Genomic DNA, 20,787 nt, shown 5'->3' with positions numbered 1-20,787 from the left:
ACACAGCTTTATCATACAAATATATTCTGAATGGCTACATCAAATATGAACAGGTACCTTTTCTTTACACCAAAGCTGCCCTCCTTCACAGCAATAGTGAAAACAACCGTAGGCAGGTATGCTGAAGATAGAGTAGGGAACAAAGATGAAACTGACTACAAAATGCTTCATTTGAAAAAGGAGATTCGCTCTCTTTTTACTTGACAGTGGTGTGCCATGTACTTAATTTTCTTTGCTCTAGTGCAGTGTGTGTTGTATTGATTTAGGTATTTTGTGCTCTAGAATGCAACACATGGTACTCTTTGCTACTCTGATGTACTTCAGCACAGTTGCACTGATGCAAAGATCAGCTTTTGTTTAGAATGCAAACAGTAATCATAGGAAGTAATCTGAGGGTCACACAGTTGCAGGCAGCACGCAAAGAACATTTAGTTAAGCACAGAAACCTTAGAAGCAGTCACTATAAACCAAAAAATACACTCAAATGGTAGCTAATCCCACATTTGAGATTATTATGAAAAACTGCCTAACAGATCTATTAGACTATGGAATAGCCTCCCAGGGGGAGTGGGGAAAGCCCCCTTACTTGAGTCATTTGAAAATTAACTGGGCAAGGCATTCAGCAAAATCCATAAAAGAACAATCCCTGGCAGAGGAAGGACCAAAATGACCTATATCTTTTCCATTTTTAATGTCTGTGATTCATGCACTACCCTTTCTCCTCTGGAGACTGGAGTTCAAATATTGCGATAGATCAACAGCTAAGAAAAGGTTTGATGGGCCTCCTCACACAATTTAGCAGGATTAGCAGCTTCTGCTGAAGGGAGGTGCAGCACTGAAACATTAAAGTGTTACAGCTCAGAACTGAAATAAAGCCAGAGTTGTGCATGGAGAACCTTTAACAGAGTTTACTTGAGCTCATCAATAAGCCCCTCATTTCAAGCCCAATCCAAAATCCATTGCCGTCAATGGGAGTCTTTCCATTCACTTCAGTGGATTTTGGCTCCGCCTCGTCACAAAGTATCCAGCTACCAGTTGTTGTTGTTGTTGTTGTTTTTTTTAAAGGTAAAGAAACAGATCATCATGCATGTAAAATGCTCTAGAGCTGTGCAAATGCACTGAAAGCAGTATCAGTCTCTCCTGGAGGTGGAAGTATTTACATACAACCTGACAAAGGCAGTGTGAATAATGGCTACAATTGAAAAGATGCTTCATCACAGATTATTCACTAAACAACAAAGTTTCTTTCTTTCTCAAACATTTGGTAGTGTGAAGTGGGTTTTGATTGTGATCATGTCTGTAAAATGAATTTCCGTATCAACTCCCAGCAAAACCCAGAGATGAGAAATACAAGGAGGGAAGGGTGGAGTGGGAGGGAGCGCACTGGGCTTTCTTCCCAGTAAACGATTTCTGTTTTTCAGGTAGGCTCATTCTCAGGTGAAAATGAAAATAAAAAACATGTATTAATGAAAGCTCTGGACACTGTAATTAGCCAGAAGCCAAGAGGATCTTATACAATGAGTTCCAAAAGCATTCTGTATCTGGGCACTCAGATACTTTTTAAAGCATTGTCTGTTATGGGAAGGCTTATTTCTTTCAGGATCACTGTCTGATGGTTTGATCATACACGCAGTTCTGTTGTCACACAAGCAAAAAACTCCACCCCTAATTGCTCCACTGTCAACAGAAGGTATTTACAGTGTGTACAGAAGGCTCTGACAAGAACCAGCCATTGCAGACTGGCTAGAAGCAGTTGTAACTTCATCTGCTGTGGTGGACAAGTAAAAAAAAAACCATAAAACAAAGCAGATCTGGAATGGCAGGGCCTGGTGGCTAACTGTCAATTTTCCCATTTCAGCTGTCTTGGCTTTTTATTCATTTACAGCTTGACAAGTCTCTTCTCAGGGGAAATCTCAAGTGGGATAAGTCGTATTTCATCATGGAAATATTTTATTTCAAGGGCTGGGTGTTTTGAAGGGGATCAGTAAAGCGATACAGAACTTTTCACTGTCAGTATCGAACTGGTGGCAGTGCTCTCGGTCCATTCTTAGTGAACTGGTGGCTGCATCACAATTGGCGTGAATTGGATGTCTTGTTGTTAGTCTCAGCTAAGTGGCAAAGAACTACGGTATGAACAGTGAATGACCCATTCAGCTATCCAGGTCAGAGTTAGGCCTGATTGGAAAACAATTCAATTTAACAAAAGACAGGGTTTGACATTTGTTTGGCCTCAGAATGAAACTGAAGTCTTGTGAAAATTTTCACAAAAGACACGAGAAAACACTCCCCCAGAATAGTGAACAGCTTGGTGCATGGAGCACTCACCTGGGATGTGGGAGACCCAGCTTCAACTCCCCGCTCTGGCAGATGTCAGTGAAGCATTTCAGTTTTGATGAAAGGGGTATTTTTGACAGAAATAAGTTTAGTTGATGCTGACAATTCTTCAACCAGCTGGAGTCAGAGTGGAGGCCAGATAGCTGGGGACAAGGCCGAGGACGCTTTCCCTGCCATTGTCGGTGCTGAATCTGTCTATAAGAATAAATCAAAGACTTATTTAGCTTGGAACCTTTTGATTTCACCAGCATGAAATTGCCTATCCTATTAAATTTGCTGTCCCAACAGCTGTTTCCAGGCAGCACAAGTTTAGTGAACAAGTCACAACAGATCTCTGTGCTGACTGCACAGGCCCAGCATAGCTTTTATTTTACTTGTGCACCTGAAATTATTTGTAATTATGGCAAAAAAATGCCAATGATTTATGTGTTGCTGGAATCCAGGTGGTTTCCTCTCTGATTTAACTTCTGACTTTTTTTTCATAAGGACATCATGGTGGGTAGAAGACAGGAATAGGCAGAGATAATGGCTCATGGGAGCTGTAATAGCATACAGAGTCTCTCATAGCTGTACCTTAGGTAACCAGTTCTAATTCATGGTAGGATCCAGATCACTAGTGACAGCCAGTCATTATCGTCTAACAGCTGTGAATGGCCTACATAAAAGGACTGGTCTCAGCTCTTTTCTTAGTAGACAAGTACTAATCTCAACCGACACACTGACTGCCCTCTGCACTGAAACTGCCAAAGATTGTGTGAACCTAAAGTCTGAATTACTCTCTTATGCCTAGAAGTACCACCTCCAGAAGAGAGTTAAGGCACAACTGCTACACAGTGTGGGGAAGGTGTCAAGCATACAGAAATCTTTGGGTATTAGATCCAAAATGTAAGAAAGGTTCCTCCACTGATCATCTTCTTTTTCAGTTCGTAAGCCATCTGGCTAAGATCAAAGCTCATGTCTTATGTAGCTGCAAGCCCCATTCCAGAATCTGCAGCTGTGCCACAACGCCATCCAGGATCATCTAGTCAAAGCCATCCCGCCACCCGTGAACTCCGCTATCCCTGGAACGGACAGTCAACTGCAACAGGACATCGTCACCGCTAACAAGGAACGGAAGAAGATCGTCATGGTGGACATCACAGTTCACCCCAGCCTTCTGCACCGCCTGAGCTCGAAAGGTGGAGAAATACACCTCTCTAGTCGATGCCTTGAGAGCTAGGGGTTATGAGGTTCAAACACACGCGCTGATCGTCGGAGCACTGGGCGCATGGGATCCCAGTAACGAGTGAGCGTTGTGCGAATGAGGAAACGGTCAGCGCTACGCTCGGCTGATGCGGCAACTCATGGTGTCGGATGCCATTACGTGGTCAAGGGACATTTATTTAGAACACATCACCGGACATCGGCAATACCAGGAGCTGGAGTGCCATTGAGAAGTGAAGACGGGAAAGTAACTGAAATACTTCTCTGATGGATTGTATTTACTGAGGGACGACCTAGCCTAAATTCTCAATTACTGAAGAACAATCTACACTCATTGCTATATTTTCTTTCCACAAGCTACTCTTAATATAACTTTTTATGAGTGATGTACCCGAATATTTGGATGCTAATATTTTAATTGTATTGTTAAATTTATTAACCTTAATTTGGGATATTGCAGATTATATACTATGTGTATTTTCTTTCCTTAACTTGTGTATTAGATCGTTTTAACATTAGCTTTAATACAACTTTTATATCAAAAGACATATATAAGCAGATCAGGGGCCTTTGCAAGAAGGATTGACTCCAATAGGTCTTTCCTATCTCATACTACAGTGATCCTGTAAGGAACTGGGGCCTGACCTTCAGGGAACCTTTACCAGCTGCACTGTTTGTAATCAACTTGCCCTGAAGGCTGCCAACACACAGATTTTTGTTTTGGTTAAAGCCCTTCTCTTTCACTGTACAGGAAAGTTCAAGGTGTACTGGCAACAGGAATTTCCTTTGCTCCACCCTTTCCACGAACATTAGGCTTGAATTTTATCGAGGACCTGCAAAATCACCTTCAAAACTGCCATTGACTGCACATCGATTAGCACAGCTGCTCGGCCAGGGTTCCAGCATGAAGCACTTTACCATCGTGCCCTGTACTACCATCACCCTCGTCTTCCTCTCCATCATTCTTCGGAGTTCTTACTTCGCAGGTAATTCTGTTCTATTTAGGTTCTTATACTGCATTGGTCACCTAGGTATTCAAGTGCCTTGCACCTCAGCAGGCAGATGATTAACGGACTAAACAAAGATTTTGTTCTTGATTTATGCAAGAAACAAGCCTCTGTCCCTTATCTAAGAAGTGTAAAGAACTGGTGCTGGTTAAAATTAGTGATAGTTGCTGCAAAAGGATTACTTGAGGGGAGCACTCACAGTATCTTTTGGAAGAGATTTGATGTTGCCAGGTACCTGCTTTAACAATGCCACAGTCTGCTGATTCAGCTGTAGTTTGTTCTGTAGGATGTTAAGTACTGGAGGCAGCTACAGAAGAGACATGTGGCTTCCATACTCAACCTGCTGGGTTGAACGACCACTTTAAAGTATCCAGCATTTTTCAGTATAATTTGGTTCAGTCTTTAACCGCTAATTATTCCAGACAACCAATTCTCGCGGCTCCCTTGAGAGGAGTGGCTGCTTAAAACAGGGCAGGTATTTTCCTCTCAGGATATTGCGTCCATTTAGGCGTCAGAATTTCTGTAACTCTTTCAGCAGATTTTTAAAGATGGGCTCCTTAGGGTACATCTACACTGCCCTGAAAGCCCCACAGCACTGCTGCGGTTGGCCTGGGTCAGCTGAGTCTGGCTGCAGGATACACACTCAGGCTTGGGCTGAAGCCCACGAGGAGGGAGGGTCTCAGAGGCCGGACCCCAGCCTGAGCCTGAACATTCAGACTGCTATTTTTAGCCCCGCAGCCCGAGCCTCACGAGCCCAAGTTAGCTGGCCCAGGCTCTGAGATTCAGTGCCGTGGGCTTTTTATTGCAGTGTAGATGTACTCTGAGTTTGCTTTCACAGTATCTCTTTTTCAGCTAGACTGTACAAGTAGAGATTATACCCACAAGGCTGCTTTGTACTTCTGTGGTGCCTTTTTCCAAAGATTGCACATTATTTTACAAGCTTCACAACACTCCTCTGAGGTAGTTATTAACCCTGTTTTACGGATGGAAAAGCTAAACACAGACTGATGAAGTGAGTTGTCCAAGGTCAGGCAGCAAGTTGTAGCAGAAGCAGGAAAAGGAACTGGAAGTCCGGACTGCTCCTGCCCTTTTCTAAGCTGCTCTCAATATAGCTGTGCAGCGGGAAAGGACAGGATTCGCAACTCCCTGAGGCCAACTGACCTAAAGTCAAAGGTGGCACACAAGAACGTTATTCTGAGCGGGAAGATTTCTTTAGTATTTCCTTTAACCTCAAGTTTCGTGGCTCTATATTTCTAAAAACAAGGAACAAAATTTCTGAAAAACCAAACCAAACCAAATGAGGCAGGATGGTCTTGTAGTTAAGACACTAGACTGGGACGTAGGAGACCTGACAATTCTGTCAGCCTTCCTGTGTGACACTGGACAATTCATTCAGGTGGGGATTTTCAAAGGGGCCTAAGGAAGGAAGACAACTCCCAGGCCCCTTTAGAAATCCCAGCTTTAATCTCCTTGTGCATCAGTTCCCCCAGTTGTACAAACGAGATAGTATCTCCTTCCCTCCCACTATTTGGCTGTCTTGTCTATTTAGACTGTAAACTTTTGGGAGCAAGGACTGACTATTCCTATGTTTGTAGAGTGCCTAGGCACAACGGAGCCATGATAAAAAAAATTAAGCATTCTTTATGCCTTTCGTTACAAGAGACTTCTTTCTAAGCTAGTGCTGACAATGGTGGTCTGAGGGGAAGGGAACCCAGAGGAGGCAGTATCCTAGAACACACATCTGGGAACTGTGGGCTTTAACAGTAGAAGCTTCTTGCAGCACTGGCAACGTACAACAGCCAGAGCAGGGGCAATCTCCTCCCGCACTAGCGATAGCTGTAGATCAGCTGAACAACGTGCACTGTGAGAGACAGCACCTGCCCTGGCAGAAAATGCCGTGCTCTGACATTTTACCTGTGCCACAGGAAAAAATCTCTCTACCCCAGTTCTTCTCGCAGAAGAGGATCATCAGCAGATTCCAGCCGGGCCAAGACATTTCTCCATTTCCTGTCTTTGCTTTTCCTGTCTACGGTACCTTTTCTCCTGTGCTTTTTTCTTCCAGAGGCCGAAATGAGCTCCAGTGTCTCCTTGACACACCGTGAGGACAATGGGAGCCAATGGCCATGCCCTGGTAAGACTTCTTTGATTCATTACTACAGCTCCTAAGCCTAGTGGTGAGATTACACAAAAAAGGCATCGAAAGGCAGCCATGGGGTAGGATTTATGTGCTATGATGCACTTAACCCAAAGCTCAGGTTATGGTAAAGTTCTGTGAAACATTTTACTAGAATCCTAAATTCATCTGATATGGGTGGCTTTTGAGGCCTAGTGCTTCCTGGGACCATTCAGCCCAGGTTCACAACTTTCACGGGCCTGGACTAACTCAGTTTGCACAGCCTTTGGTTCCACATCCCTTTCCACACAAACCAGACCTTCGTTTTCTCAGGCACCAGTGTTTTGAGCCCCTTCCCTCCCAGCCAGACCAGCCACATCTGTAGGGTGCTAAACCCCTTCTTAAAGAGCCCATTGTCCCCTCCCCCCAATCCCCAGTTGCCAATCCTTCCCCAAACTGCCTAATGCACTGAGTTTAACTAGTCCAAGAGCCTCCTTCCAGCTGCTAACTGCTCCAGTGCGTCCAATCTCATCCTCTTTCCCAGGTGCCAAACATTCCTGTGAGCCATGCACCTCCACAGGACTTTTCCCTGCTTCAGAATGACACCCCCCCCCCCAACTCACTCATATTTAAATGAAATTTGCCTTCCCTCCCCCCTTGCTTTTTTTCTTGGAACCAGCTACTTTTACCATAATCCATCCCTGGAATCAATCAGTGGACAGATGCTGAATTATGTGTTTTCAAAGGATGCCCCCTTGAGGGAGCAGCAGCTCTTGAATGGAAGAGTTAATACTGTGTCCCACCACTCTATGCATTCAGCTAAATGAAGGCAATTGGACAGTGTGTGTAAAACTGGGGCATGAGGAGTTAGAGAGAGCAGACTGTAGAGGCCAGGATCAGGTACATGCAAAAGTCATTCCCCCACCTTCCCTCTGGCAAAGAGAAGCCCGTTATGTGTAAAATGACCTGGATGGCTATTTTGCTTTCTCTGCCATCAGATGTGCAATTCTGCCAGGATGTCGCCAATTGCTGCCAGATCGGGGTAGACGAGTACGGCTGGATTGCAGCTGCTGTTGGCTGGAGCCTCTGGTTTCTGACTCTTATCCTGCTCTGCGTGGATAAGATCATGAAACTCAGTCCCGACGAACCCAAGTATTTGCAAGCATGAGAGTTGCCAAGCCAGCAAGCACCACCGTCCACCATGGTCATTCAGGCAGGAGCAGATGGGTTAAGAAGCAATGTAACTGCTTTGCTGAAGAAAGAAAAGGATAGTCAGGCATCTTATACTAAAAACGGGTCTAGATCCAAGTGAGGCATGGCAGTGCCTTCCCCAGGAGGTTTTATAGCTGATCCGCTCGAGCCAGCCAAGTCCTGGAGTGGATTCCAGTCCCTTGTAGTAATTTACAATTAGCCCTATCATGCAGAATCCTCTTTCCTGGATACCTGTACTCTGCTGTGAGCTTGCCACCTGCAATTCACCTATCATTAGCCCACATAACGCTTACAGAGGACAGTTCAGTACATAGCTTTTCACTATTGAGCAGACAACAGGTTAGTGAAGCTAATTTTATTTATAAAAAGATGCCCCCTTTAGCAGCTCCATAGTTAAGAGTGTGTAACCTGGACCAAATCCTCAGCTGGTATGAATTGATGTAACTCCACTGCTTTTATGGAGTTCTTTTCACACGAAAGTTGCACTGGTTAAACTAAAAGTGCATTAAAACTGATTTATTTAAAGGAGTGCAGACTTCTGTGTGGACACTCAAGGCTTGTCTACACACTAAAATTGTGCTGGCTTAATTTAGAACTGATTTAGTTCAGCTAGTGCAACTTCTGTGTATGGATTTTCTTGAATCAGTTCAAAATTGCACCAGTTTAATTTAAATCAGTTTTTTAATTATATATTTAAACGACTGTGAACCCATCTGGACTCACTTTGGTTTAAGAGAGCCTCATTTTATTTTAATAAACCTGTTCACGGTCAACAAACTAAACCCAAAAAAGCCACCGTTAAACCAAAGTAAGAGTGTCCACACACGGGTTTGCACCCTTTGAACTAAATTATCTTAAATTCACACTTTAGGTTCCAACTGTGCAACTTTCCTGTCTAGACAAGGCTCAAGTCAATTAAAAAACCCACCTTTAAGCCCTTGTCTACACCTGTGGTGGTGGCGGCGTGTAGGTACATGTAGCTCCACAGCGCAGTGAAAAGTGGGGAGGCAGTGGGACCTGTGAGGCACTGCTCGGATGTGTAGAGAGCTGGGTAGGGTATATACCCTAACAAGACACCATTTAATACAAGGGAACTCCTCTGTGGAGAGAAACACTGAGCTGAAATTAAGATCAGGAAATGAAGCATTAAAAAGGAAGGACTTTATTCTTTTGTGGCTTTTTTATTGTGAATTTTTTTTTAAACATGCGCAGAAACACCAATAGAAAACAATCACAAAACATTGCTCATCAAGAAAACCTCACCATTTCAACATGCAAAAATGAAACAAAAGCAACATTCACCTGACAAATATTGGTGTTGGACCCGCCAACTACTCCTTTTCACAAAAAATATATATAAACTTGTATATTTACAAACTTACAGAAACAAAGGATTTGTATTTTGTTGTCATTGATTGAAAGAACAGTGACAGTTAAACACCGTAAATTATGGATGAATCACAAATCTTATAGCTATATATACACACACAATGGTTTTGTCCTGATCTATTATTTTAATGGTGGAAAGTTGTGTATTGGTCTGACTGCAACATGATGTATGTTGTCAAAAACACCACATATTGCCTAGTGTCCACCTGCTGCAGAACCCTTTCTATTCTTCGCCAGTTTTAGGGAGATTGTTCTCCAGATTAGAAATAGATCAGTGGCTGCTGGAAGTGGGATTAGCTACGATTTCTATTGTTTTTTCATTACCTTGGCTAAGTTTGGAAAAAAATCATGGCTCTTGATATGGTGCAATTCCACCAGAAAACATACTTTATACACCAGTGTCTTGGGGCAACAGCCTCCCCTTCTCAGCAAGAGGCCGGTCTGAATTATATTTACTAAATTAATTATTTAGAATTTCTGTTGTAAAATGGATATATCCCAGATCCCCAACTCCTGTGTAAATTTCTTATGTAGTACAAGGGTCTTGTTTGCAAGCTGCATAAACCCCTTGCATTTGACATTACCAAGAGACAACTACACAGTACAGCATATGATTTTAAATACCTATTTGGGGCTGGATCCATAGCCTTTAGTTGGAATCACTCCATTGACTACAGGGGCTTTGCATCAGGCCCTTAAGGAAAATGTAGTCCTATTTATGAATGTCATGAGTATAATACTACCATCATCAATATGCTCTGGAGTCCTTAGAAGAAGTGGCAGTATCCAAAAAGCTCCCAGGCTACCAGTGCAAACAATTTAACAGTCCCATTTGTACACAGTAAGTTATGATGTAATTAAAACTCTTCTAAAAACAAAGACAGTCAACGAGGCATGTATTATATTTTTGCAATGATGACACATGTTGTGAGAGACAAGCACAATGTAAAATCTACACACACACACACACACACACACACGGCAAAATAGCCAACTGGTCTTCCAGTAACAGGATTTCAAGAATCAGACAGCAGTGGCAGAAAGTGCAAAATTTAAGGTTGTATCCAAAAGACTCTGGAAATGGGCTTTTTAAAGATACATAGAAAAATAACTAATGAGCTATCATATGCACAGCAGGGTACCTCATAGCTGGTGCACAACAGTGCACAGTACCCAAGTACAACCAAAAGTTTATTTGTGATATGCAGCTACATTTGTTAGCGTATTTGGGAGGTGAAAAACACGTCACTGTAGGATTTATGTTGTGGAGCTGCTAAATAGCTTCTTTCTGACTGATGAAATCACAACAGAAGGTTTTTCAATGTGAAGATACACAACAAATAAGATGTCCGGTTTTCATTTGTAAGCCAAAGATGATTCAGTAGTGCAGCACCTTTTACAACTGTGTTCTTTATGCAAAACCATGAAGCATTTAGTCTGCTACAGTCACACTGCTAATAATAAATACATCCGACCAGAACCTCAGCTGTTGTAAATCTGCATAGTTTTATTGACCTCAACGGAGCTATACCAATATACCCCACTTGTCCCAACTTTTAGTTTTGGCATTCCAAATTAGCAAAGCCAACCAATCTGTCTGTCACAGTCCAGCACGTCAAGCCCGACTAACTTGTGTGCAAGCTTCATTTTCATCTGCGCTAAACCTCACAACTCTTAAGCTAGTACATACTGATTGTTTAAGATGTCTTAGGTACCCACACATCTAAGACAAAGCATGCTGAAATGAAGATGGACTGACCATGTGATCTATTAAACTGTGAAATAACCTCCCATAGGTGCCGATGGAAGCCTCAATGCTCAAATCATTTAGAACTTGACTAGTCAAAGCACGGGAGTGTGAACTGCACAGAATCACCTTGCACAGGCAGGAAGATGGACTAAATGCCTTCCCTGTCTCTAACCTATGTAATTCAGTCCTGGCCATCAGAACAGAGAAAAGGCAAAAAGGGTTGAATTTGGATGGTAAGACAAATAAGTATCATTGAATAACCCCAGTGTGAATCTTATCGTTGTTGGTCAACCCATCAGACTTGTATTTGCTTTTGACGAGAGTAACAAAGATTCCCAATTCCAGGCATGAGATGTAGTAGGGGATATCCAGTAAAGTTGCCATTAGCTTAAATAGAACGAAAGTTCTATGCAGCCTAGTAAGATGAATAGAGCAGCAGGAGGCTTGCAGCTGATCAGCTTTTCTAATACCAACAAGTGCCATTGAAATAAATGAGCATTAGTCGCAACACATGATTCTGGTGTAAATACATTAACTTGCTCTGAAATACAATAAATCCAACTATATCTGACTAGGGTTTTTCCTTATTCCTTAACTCAAGGCTAACCTGATTAGCATTTCATGCGTGACTGTTCATCTTTCTCGATACCACTGTTCTGGTAATTACTCACACTACTCACTGTTTCTATCAAGGGGCTGTTCTTTGGGGTTTTATTGAATAGGCTACACATTAATCAATTGCACTTTACAAGATCACCAGAGGGATGAAAGCTGGCAAAACACCAGAGCTTCTTACATGCACCTAACGTTGAGTGAAGACAGAGGTTAACTTCATAAGAAAAGATGGTCTGTACTGGGACTTCAAGAGCCTTTTTTAAGCCATAGAAGTTAATAGATTTCATTAAAAAAGTATACTTAATTACTCCCATTATAACCACGGACAGTAACAGGCATTCATGGGAAGCCACAACAATTATGCTCAGAACTATATGCTCAAGACCTCATGTATTCCGTGATTCAGAGGTTTCAGCCCCTGCCATAGAATTCATCCCTCACTGCAGATGTGAACTGGTATCTAAATGTTCACTTTACAAAGAATAAGTTTCCAGCCCTTATGTCATGACGATAACCTTCCAAATGTGACTGAGTGTAAACAATGCAGTACTGTCTTCCTGAAACAATAGCCGTAGAACTGCCCCTTCATCTCAGTGGCATGTCAACTCTGAACCCTAAGGAGGTCGGTTTAATTCTTCGCAATTAAGTATCAGCATTTCACTGCTGATCATTGAAAAAGAAACATCCAGCTAACTCATTTGTGTTGGACACAATGGCAAATATTGGGGCAGGGGCTGCAAAATGTTGCTGGTATGAAAAAAAAAAAAAAAGAATTCAACGTCTGCCTTGTGTCCCCATCATAACTCTTTCCTTCTGCTTCTATGCTCCATGACCTCACCCTCCAAACCCTTTAGTCGTCTCCACACCCTGTAGTGTTTTTTGAAACTTCAAGGCTCTATACTCTTTTATCCAGTTCTCCACCCCATAGGTGCATTCAGTATGTGTTGTGACAATCCAAAAGTCCTGTGAACCTCCCCTCCTGGCTTCCTAGAGGAAAACATGCCATTTTAATGACTCCCTAGTTCATCTTGCCATAAACTAATCTTTCTTCTCTGATGAGAGCACTTTATGTGACAGTTCTTTTCCTCCACTGGCTTTTTACTATAAAATACTTCTGTGTCAGCGGCACTTCCAATGTTCTTGTCTAAAATAAACCATGTTGCACACCACATTATTTGATTCTCAACCTTTGGTCCATGGACCATTGGTATTGTATGGAGAGTTGGTTGGTCACATGGTGCTGGCCTTTCCTAGTCTCTAGCTATTAGATCAAATTAGTAACAGCTAAACATTCAGCCAAATACTTCCTTAATATTACACTTCCACGTTACACAGGGATGTCAGGCAGTTATGAATGGGAAGAGGAGGGGTCCACATGCCGGTGAATGGGAAAGGAGGTGTGCATGAGACACTCTGTCAAGTTGTTTGTCCACACAAAGACATCGATTGAGGATCCCTGACTCATGGGGTGTCACTAACGTAATATATTGTACCTAACAGTTCCCAGGATCTGTTAGGAAAATATTCTCTTCATGAGCATGCACAGAGTGCCTTAGCTCAAATCAATACCAAAGCTAGTAAATTTCATTTTCCTTTGTTAATGTTTGTAAACTCTCTGAAGATATAAAGCACTTTATAATTTCTAAGTGTTGTTATTTTATTGCTGGCAGACACACAAAACACTGGCATTTGAGCCTTCCGGGGCTTTTCTCTACAGCTGGGAATTCGTAGTAGATTGAATGGTAAGAACTAAGCTTTTAGTATGAAATAAGACTTACGTGTCTCTCACATCAGTAGCCCCTCCCTCTTCTGAATCCTTTCTAGAACTGACAGAATAGGCACCCAGCTACATTTTTGCCCCAGTATCTTCCTGATAATCAGGGATTATAATGTACTTATTTGCCCTGCAAAAGTGAGCCATCACTCAGAGTTTAGGGCCTGATTCTCTATTGCTCTATGCCTTGTGTGGTTATTTACACCAGTGAAAAGCAGGTGTAAAACTCAACCACTCTGATCTGGTAGCATCTTAAACCAACTTGCACTGGGACAAATGACTACACAAGGCACAGAGCAATGGCAAATCAGGCACTTAGTTATTAGTCAGTGTTCACAGTAAGCTGACTGAGGCATCACTAGGTCATGTAGTGAAGAATCACCAGCAGAGACAGGGTCCTCCTACTCCCATGCCTTCGTTCTAAGCAATAGGGGAAAATTTTCCTACAGCGGTTTATAAAATTTACACCTAAATCCACATTTAGGCAGCTAAACAGAAGTGACTTTTCAGGGATCTTCAACTCTGAAAACCAAACCACTTATTTAGGTGCCTGACTGAAGAGACTTGCATTTGACAATTTTGTTGCAGAGGGCTGCAGTTTCATTGTACTGCAGTGGTGCCCTATTCCCACCATTACCAAGGCTCTAATTCAAAATCAAGAACTCAATGGCAGAGACTCAAATGCTGTTCACTACATAACTCTCATTTGCTGCTATGAGAAACTTCAGCACCCACAAGGCCTGACCCAAAGCCCACTGAAGTCTTCTGTTGGATGAGGGCCATAGCGAAGGTACAAGAGTACTTATAGCACTGGGATGGCCCCCAGTTTGAGCCAAAGGAGTTAAACTACAAATCCCATGCTGATTAGTGGCAGTTACTACACATCAGCCCTAATACACCTACTACATTCTTCACTGTATCACCTCACTTTCCCCCATTTCTCACTTAACTCCTTACCGAAGTTCATGCATATGGTATCAACTAACAGAGCCAATCAGCAGAGATTCATCTTCTTTGACAGGGTAGCGTGATTAAAACAGCCATTATATTAAGTGTATAGGAATAAAGACTTAAGGGTAAGTGTTAATATTCAGTTGATTGTCCAATGCTCTAGTAACTGCAATATTTCAAATTAGCTTTACCACTCAGGCTGCCATTCTGTCATATCTCAAAAGCTAAGCAGGCCTGAGCCTGGGCAATGCTAAGGATGAGAGATGTTCATGGGCAAATAAAAGTGGGATTTTCTAATGTCCTCTGCACACTAGCCTAAACTCTGTTCCCATTGAAGTCAATATTAAAACTCTCACTGGCTTCAGTGCTGAATGCTTCTGAAATCCCACCTCAGAATGCAGCAGGAAGTGGTAATGGTGATTTCAGGAAGTGATGTTCTCCTCTCCCCATCTATTCTGAACCAACACCTTTGAGTAGCATTAGCGGGCACTGTGTTGCTGGAGATGCTCTCTTTCTGAAGGGACAAATATCCTTCAACACTTATGGTCACTAAAAATCCTACTACACTTTTCACCAGAGCAAGATGGTTGGCATCAGTATCCTGGCTAAATTCAAATTAGGTGAAACTCCCCTGTAGTTTACACTGAATAGAGGATTTTTCACTTTGTATCCTGAATGGTTGCAATGTGTTGCTTCGACTGCAGAAGTGGAAACGTTGCAACGAGTACAGAACTTATCCCTGTTTGTAAATGGTTTTATGAAGATCACACACTTTGGGAACTTTTGATAAAATGGCCTCTATAAATATCCGTTACCAACTTATCTGGTATCACTTTAATCAGGGTCACACAGTTTAATACCTCCTGTACCAATCAATCCATAAGTTTGTTTGCTATTCAACTATTGTAAGTGCCGGAATCATCCATAGCTGATAACCCTTTAATTGGTTTAATGTTTGACAACAAAGCTACATCTTTTAAACTGCCACAGATGGTGGCTTAATTCACAACTCCGTCTGCTGTTTTCCTGTTTCCAATGCTCAATAATTTCCCGCTTTATTACTATTTCAATGTTTTCTTTTAACAACAGAACCACTCTTCTTCCAGGTCTGTCTTTTAAATCCAGAACAAGGTTAATGTATTGCTGTATATAATGATACTTTGTTTTGTATTCCAGTAGAAGGAAAAGCAAGGTCGCATTCTACGGTAAAACTAGCTTTTGCTCTCAAATTATACACATCACAGGACACTCAAAAATAAACAGCCTGACAGAGAAAAACCTTAAGGAAATGGCCAGTGGAACATGACACAGGAGTGCCACAAATATAGCTCCACAAATATAGCTCCACAGGAAACCTGACAACTCTCAGTCCTTAGTCTCTTTTCCATCCTCTCTTGATTCTCATTTTACTGAAACTTTGCTATGTAACTACCAACAGCTGTCACAAGACTAAAATAACACGAAACCAAAAAACCCACATTAAATTTTCATAGAGGTTTAGCATACATAAGCTGAAGAAAACCTTCACTTCATCCATTCAAACATAATGATCAAGGCAAAAGGGCGGAGTAGTCTGAACATTAACCTCCAGTTATGGAGCAAGAACTACTGAAAACTACATAGGCTTAGCCATTCCAAGAGAAATATTTGCTTTAAATGTGAAATAAGGCATCAGTAACCAACACACAAAACCAAAACTAAATACTGCAGCCTTGCACGCTACATAGGCAGAGACCTTTAGCATATTGTTCTAGAGTAAGTGCCCTAAAGTCACTTTTCTGTCCGTTGGCCTTCAACAGAACTCTGAATTGAGCTTCTGTTCTGGGGAGTGAAGCTTTAAAGAAGCATTGTCGGGTTCCTTGTTTTCTGTTCCTCAGTCAATTCCATATACCTGTACATTCACCCTGGGATCTGAAAGTCAGACTGGATGTTCTCTGGCTAGCGCATCATCAACAGCAACAACAAAGGATCTATGGGCCAAATTCAACCCTCATTCACATCTCTGCAACCCGACGGTTTTCAGAGGAGTTGCACCGGTGTAAGGGGGGTAGAAAATGGATCTACTACTGGAACTCAAGCCTGATCTACACTCAAAAATTAGATCAACCTAGCTATGTCACTCCAGGCTGTGGAAAATTTTGTGCCCTATGCAATGTAATTAGGTCACCCTAACCCCCGGTGTAAATGGAGTTCTTCCATTGACCTAGATACTGCCTCTCGGAGAAGCGGATTAAATACATCGATTGAAAAACCTTTTCTGTTTGTAGCATAGCTATACTCAATTATTCTATTGATATGTGAGTAGCAGCAGAATCCATTTCACTCTACCAGAACTGTATTGGTTCTACAGTGTTACAAGGAGAAAAAAGTAACTCAAAAATCAAACACACCCTTACTTCTGATACTGGAGCAAGATCTGACTGAATGTACATGAGGAGCAGATTTGCTGAGCATGAATTTTTAGTCATTTTTCTATCATAAACTGTACTTCAAAGAACGTTCTGCATGCACAGGGGAGACCAGGCACCGAGCAGCCAAATCCTCTCCGTGCTTCCGAACCATAGAACTGCTTTGAAAATTCTCCTTTTTAAATTTAGGTTTCTCCTTCCTCCCTCAAGCTTTAATCTCTAGCCACATTGGAACATGTGAATATCAAGAGGCTGGTGATAGTGACGTACAGAATCTCCTTTTTCGCTTTACTTTTAGTATAAAAAGTACTAGAAATAGGCAAAAGATGCCCAAGACACAGGGATGACAAGACTTTCAAAAACGGGAGCCTAAAGTTATGCTCCTCTGTCCATGCTGAGACACCTAAATAAATGTGGACATAGGAGCACAACTTCTGGGGCTTATTTTCAAAAGTCTTAGTCTGACTGTAGAAGTAAAGAATGAGCACCCTGGGTGAAGCTGCCACCCTCCAAACGCTGGATATGAAGCCTTGCTGCGAACTGCCCTGACTCCGGAGCAATAGGATTGGTCTTCAAAATATCTCCTCTCACCTGAAACACTTCCCGCTATTAAGCCTATCTGACCACCAACGTTCCCTTTTCTGAATCACATGGTCACAGAAGCTATGCAGTGTTTCCTAAGCGAAACTATTTTTGAACTATCACTGGACTATTAGTATAATCTCCTTGTGAATTATGTTTTATCATAGGGAAGCATGGGAATCACATGACATCCTCCATGTGATTAATTACATAAAGCGTAGGTCTAAAATATTTCGATTAGTTCCAACAACTAAGTATCAAATAGGCTAGAGGTCAGCACTTTGACTATGATAAAAAACACCTAGCTTTCATTCTGCCAGCTTCTTTCTTTCACCTGTATATTCCAAATTGACCACTGACTATACAAATAATAATTCAAAGAAAATTGTGAAGGGTCATGAGAGCTTGCAGGTTTCTACAAAGTGGAATGGTATAACCATAGAATTAAAATATAAGCATTGGTAACACTGCTTCTTGTGCATGTACATACTAGCTAAGTGATCAATGGGATTGATGAGATTCATTAACATATACTTTATAATGAACTCTTTGTTCTTCCACAAAGCTGTAACACAACAGTACAATAAAAAGGACAACTGACCAAACCAGACACCTAGCTGGCCTAGGTAACCAATCTCCCTCATCTTGAAATTCACTCTGTTTTCCTTTTCAGAAAAAAATTAACATGGTCTTGTTTCTTTTTTATAGGTGACTAAAAACATTAAAATTGGCTGGTAAACATATACGTGATTAGTACTGGATCATTTGCCTGGATTCTAAAGAGGCAATACACATCTTGGCCCATATGTTTCAGACAGTGCTCTTTTCTTGCAGCACATGAACCACCTAAATCTTCAACAATTCAGCAGTTGCAGAAAGTCTGCACACAACTCCTTTGTGTTACGGCCATTCTTTTGAGTGAAGCATTGGGCATCTTACGTGGAGGGTTTTCAATGGCATTGGGAGACAGAGGACCATATATAGATGGTGAATAGCAAATAAGGTCTCAAGCAGGTCTGAGAGCGGTACTCGGGCACAAAACTGTTAAATGTGTTCACATCGATTGTACTTCTCTATGAATGCTTCAGGTCTTAAAGAGGGACTTTCATACCAGAGAAAACTTATCAGACTAACTTAAATCCTTCACCTTTCTCAAGTTGTTCACAGTGTTTAAACTGGGAAGAAAAAGTGCTTGTCTCCCCACCCCTAAAAGTGATGATATACTCCAATGTTCTCTCCACATGCTGCAGTGAGGGTATGGCATAAATCACCTACCCTCCCATCCATTTCAGAGCTATTCTTCCATAATTCTTACCTATGTTTGCTGGTTACAGTATTTGCATTTAATAAAGATTTTATACTCAACAGCCCATGTTCTCCTGGAGTGAACTCATAACACTATATTCATGATCACACAATATATCAATGATAATGTATTAATAGCACAATGTATTAATGATACCATAAACGGAGTGATATCAGAAGCACAGTAATCAGACTTCACTTTAGTTCTAGGAGAATCTGGGCTGTGAGCGAGGAAATTTTTAATGAAACACCCAATAAACCATCTTCAGTAATATCAAAACATACAAATACTGACCCAATTACATTTCTCACCTTCCTAATGCTCTTGTTATTCAAATTTGCTTCAGTGTGAAAGTCTCTCTTTAAAGCATCCACAGGGTTTGCTTTTACAAACCTTTGTATAAAACCAATGTTTATCCATTATGTTTGTACCAAGGTTGACATGTTTCACACTAAGTCAAAAGGTAAAACTTGAAGAATGTCATATTAAAATATTTAAAAAAATATAAAAAATCAGTGACCTGATGGCTCTGCTGGTCACAACCATACAGGCATCAGGATTAAATTCAGTATCTCAATCTGGGCTCATGAAGGCTTGGAGCACTGGCTGGGGGATTGATTATAAATCTCAGAATTTCATGTAGACTGCCCTGGTATGTTAAGTGTCTCACTGCGTCTCATATGCCCTATTGATGAACTTGGGTCAATAAAGGTGTAACCTTCTTCCTGATATCTGGGGCAATATGAATTCTTTTTCAATGCTAATGAGCAACCAGTTGCTCAGTCCGCAGCTGCCAAATTTTGGTGATTGTGACAATGAGCGAAATTAACATACATGTGTCAGGAAGTAGGTGCAGAGTTTCTCTTCTTTTGCTTTCACTTCCACTTCCACCATACTGTGAATCAATTCCCACTACAGTAGTTGAACTCTGTCTTGTAATACGAGTGTGTAGCCTCATAGTTACCCTACCATAACAATGTTACCTATACATACTATACCAACGCTGATTCAAGTATCAGCCAAGAAAGGTATCTATATGAGGCAGACTCAGACATACCCCAAAGCCACCTGCTTGATGACCCCTTTCGTGGTCCATAGTTCAGACAATTCATTACTACCCTTGGGTTCTGTGTTTGAAAATCCCAACTCCTAGTATCAAGTAGTCAAGAACATCACTGTCTCAGTGTGAGACTCCTAAGCGTCCTGACCAATATTAACTTACACTTTCTCTATGCCACCATTGTAGTTTTAATTCAATGTAAGTTAAAAATAAAAATACTCCAACAAACCAAAACTTAGTTAGAATTTTCACGTGTATTATGCAGGTTACAATTGTGCAATGGCCAAATATTAGTAAACTCATAGCTAATTGTAAATTAAACTCTGGAAAAATAATGACAGATACTCCAAGACATGTACCACCATTACCATGCCCCTTCATCCATGGGGACAGTAGGAACAGATAGAAATAAAATAACTGTCTCAAACAACAAATCTAAGCTTATGTTAATATTCCAAATGTCTTTGCCCCAAGTTTTATCTTTTGTAAGATTCAGTTTCACTATATATGACTGAGATCCCAAAGTACACTGTGGTTTATGGTAAATTTATAACTAGCGCTGGTGATCCTGCATCACCCAGGCTGGCTTGCTTTCTGGCCACACCACAAACTACAGGTTAGTAAATTTTATCCCTGGTCTTGTGAAAGCATATAGTATGAGAGTATTTATGTTTAGAAGACAAACATACATATTTATGCTCAAAAATTCAACTATGACTAAGTATTCTCATCTAGATTTCAATGTATTTTTAACAAAATAAATACCCAGCCTTTTCTTTTTGGACATTTTGCTTTCCCACTCTGAATTAATTTCTGGATATATTCTTGGGTTTAAAAAGGCCATGGTTTTACTTTGCAAACATGAAGATGAAGGGACACTTGAAGCTTCAGCACCAGAAGAAAAACAGGGAGGAGTGCAGAGAGTAGCTCCATTTGAAAACACAGAGCTATAACAATTATTGTTCTGGTTTGAGACAAGTAGCTCAGAAATCCTTTTTTTTTTTCTACGCAGTCTTACTGTTATTGTCATTAAGGTGATTTCCTATGCTGGATCACACCTTCAATGTCTCCGATCTTGTATCG

The 20,787-nt window shown here is 41.3% G+C and overlaps 1 protein-coding gene across 1 annotated transcript; it reads left to right on the top strand.

The window, feature by feature from the left end:
- Positions 1-4,220: 4,220 nt before the first annotated feature.
- Positions 4,221-10,738, top strand: TMEM213 (transmembrane protein 213). The gene is made up of 3 exons (XM_034779060.1): positions 4,221-4,523; positions 6,607-6,675; positions 7,656-10,738. The coding sequence occupies exons 1-3, from the start codon at positions 4,442-4,444 to the stop codon at positions 7,823-7,825; spliced, it is 321 nt and encodes a 106-aa protein (XP_034634951.1). The 5' UTR covers positions 4,221-4,441; the 3' UTR covers positions 7,826-10,738.
- Positions 10,739-20,787: the final 10,049 nt, after the last annotated feature.

Source organism: Trachemys scripta, chromosome 1, assembly GCF_013100865.1.
Source record: "Trachemys scripta elegans isolate TJP31775 chromosome 1, CAS_Tse_1.0, whole genome shotgun sequence".
NCBI classification, from domain to species: Eukaryota; Metazoa; Chordata; order Testudines; family Emydidae; genus Trachemys; species Trachemys scripta.
The sequence above is the reverse complement of the archived record's forward strand: the minus strand, read 5'-3'. Positions and strand labels throughout refer to the sequence as shown.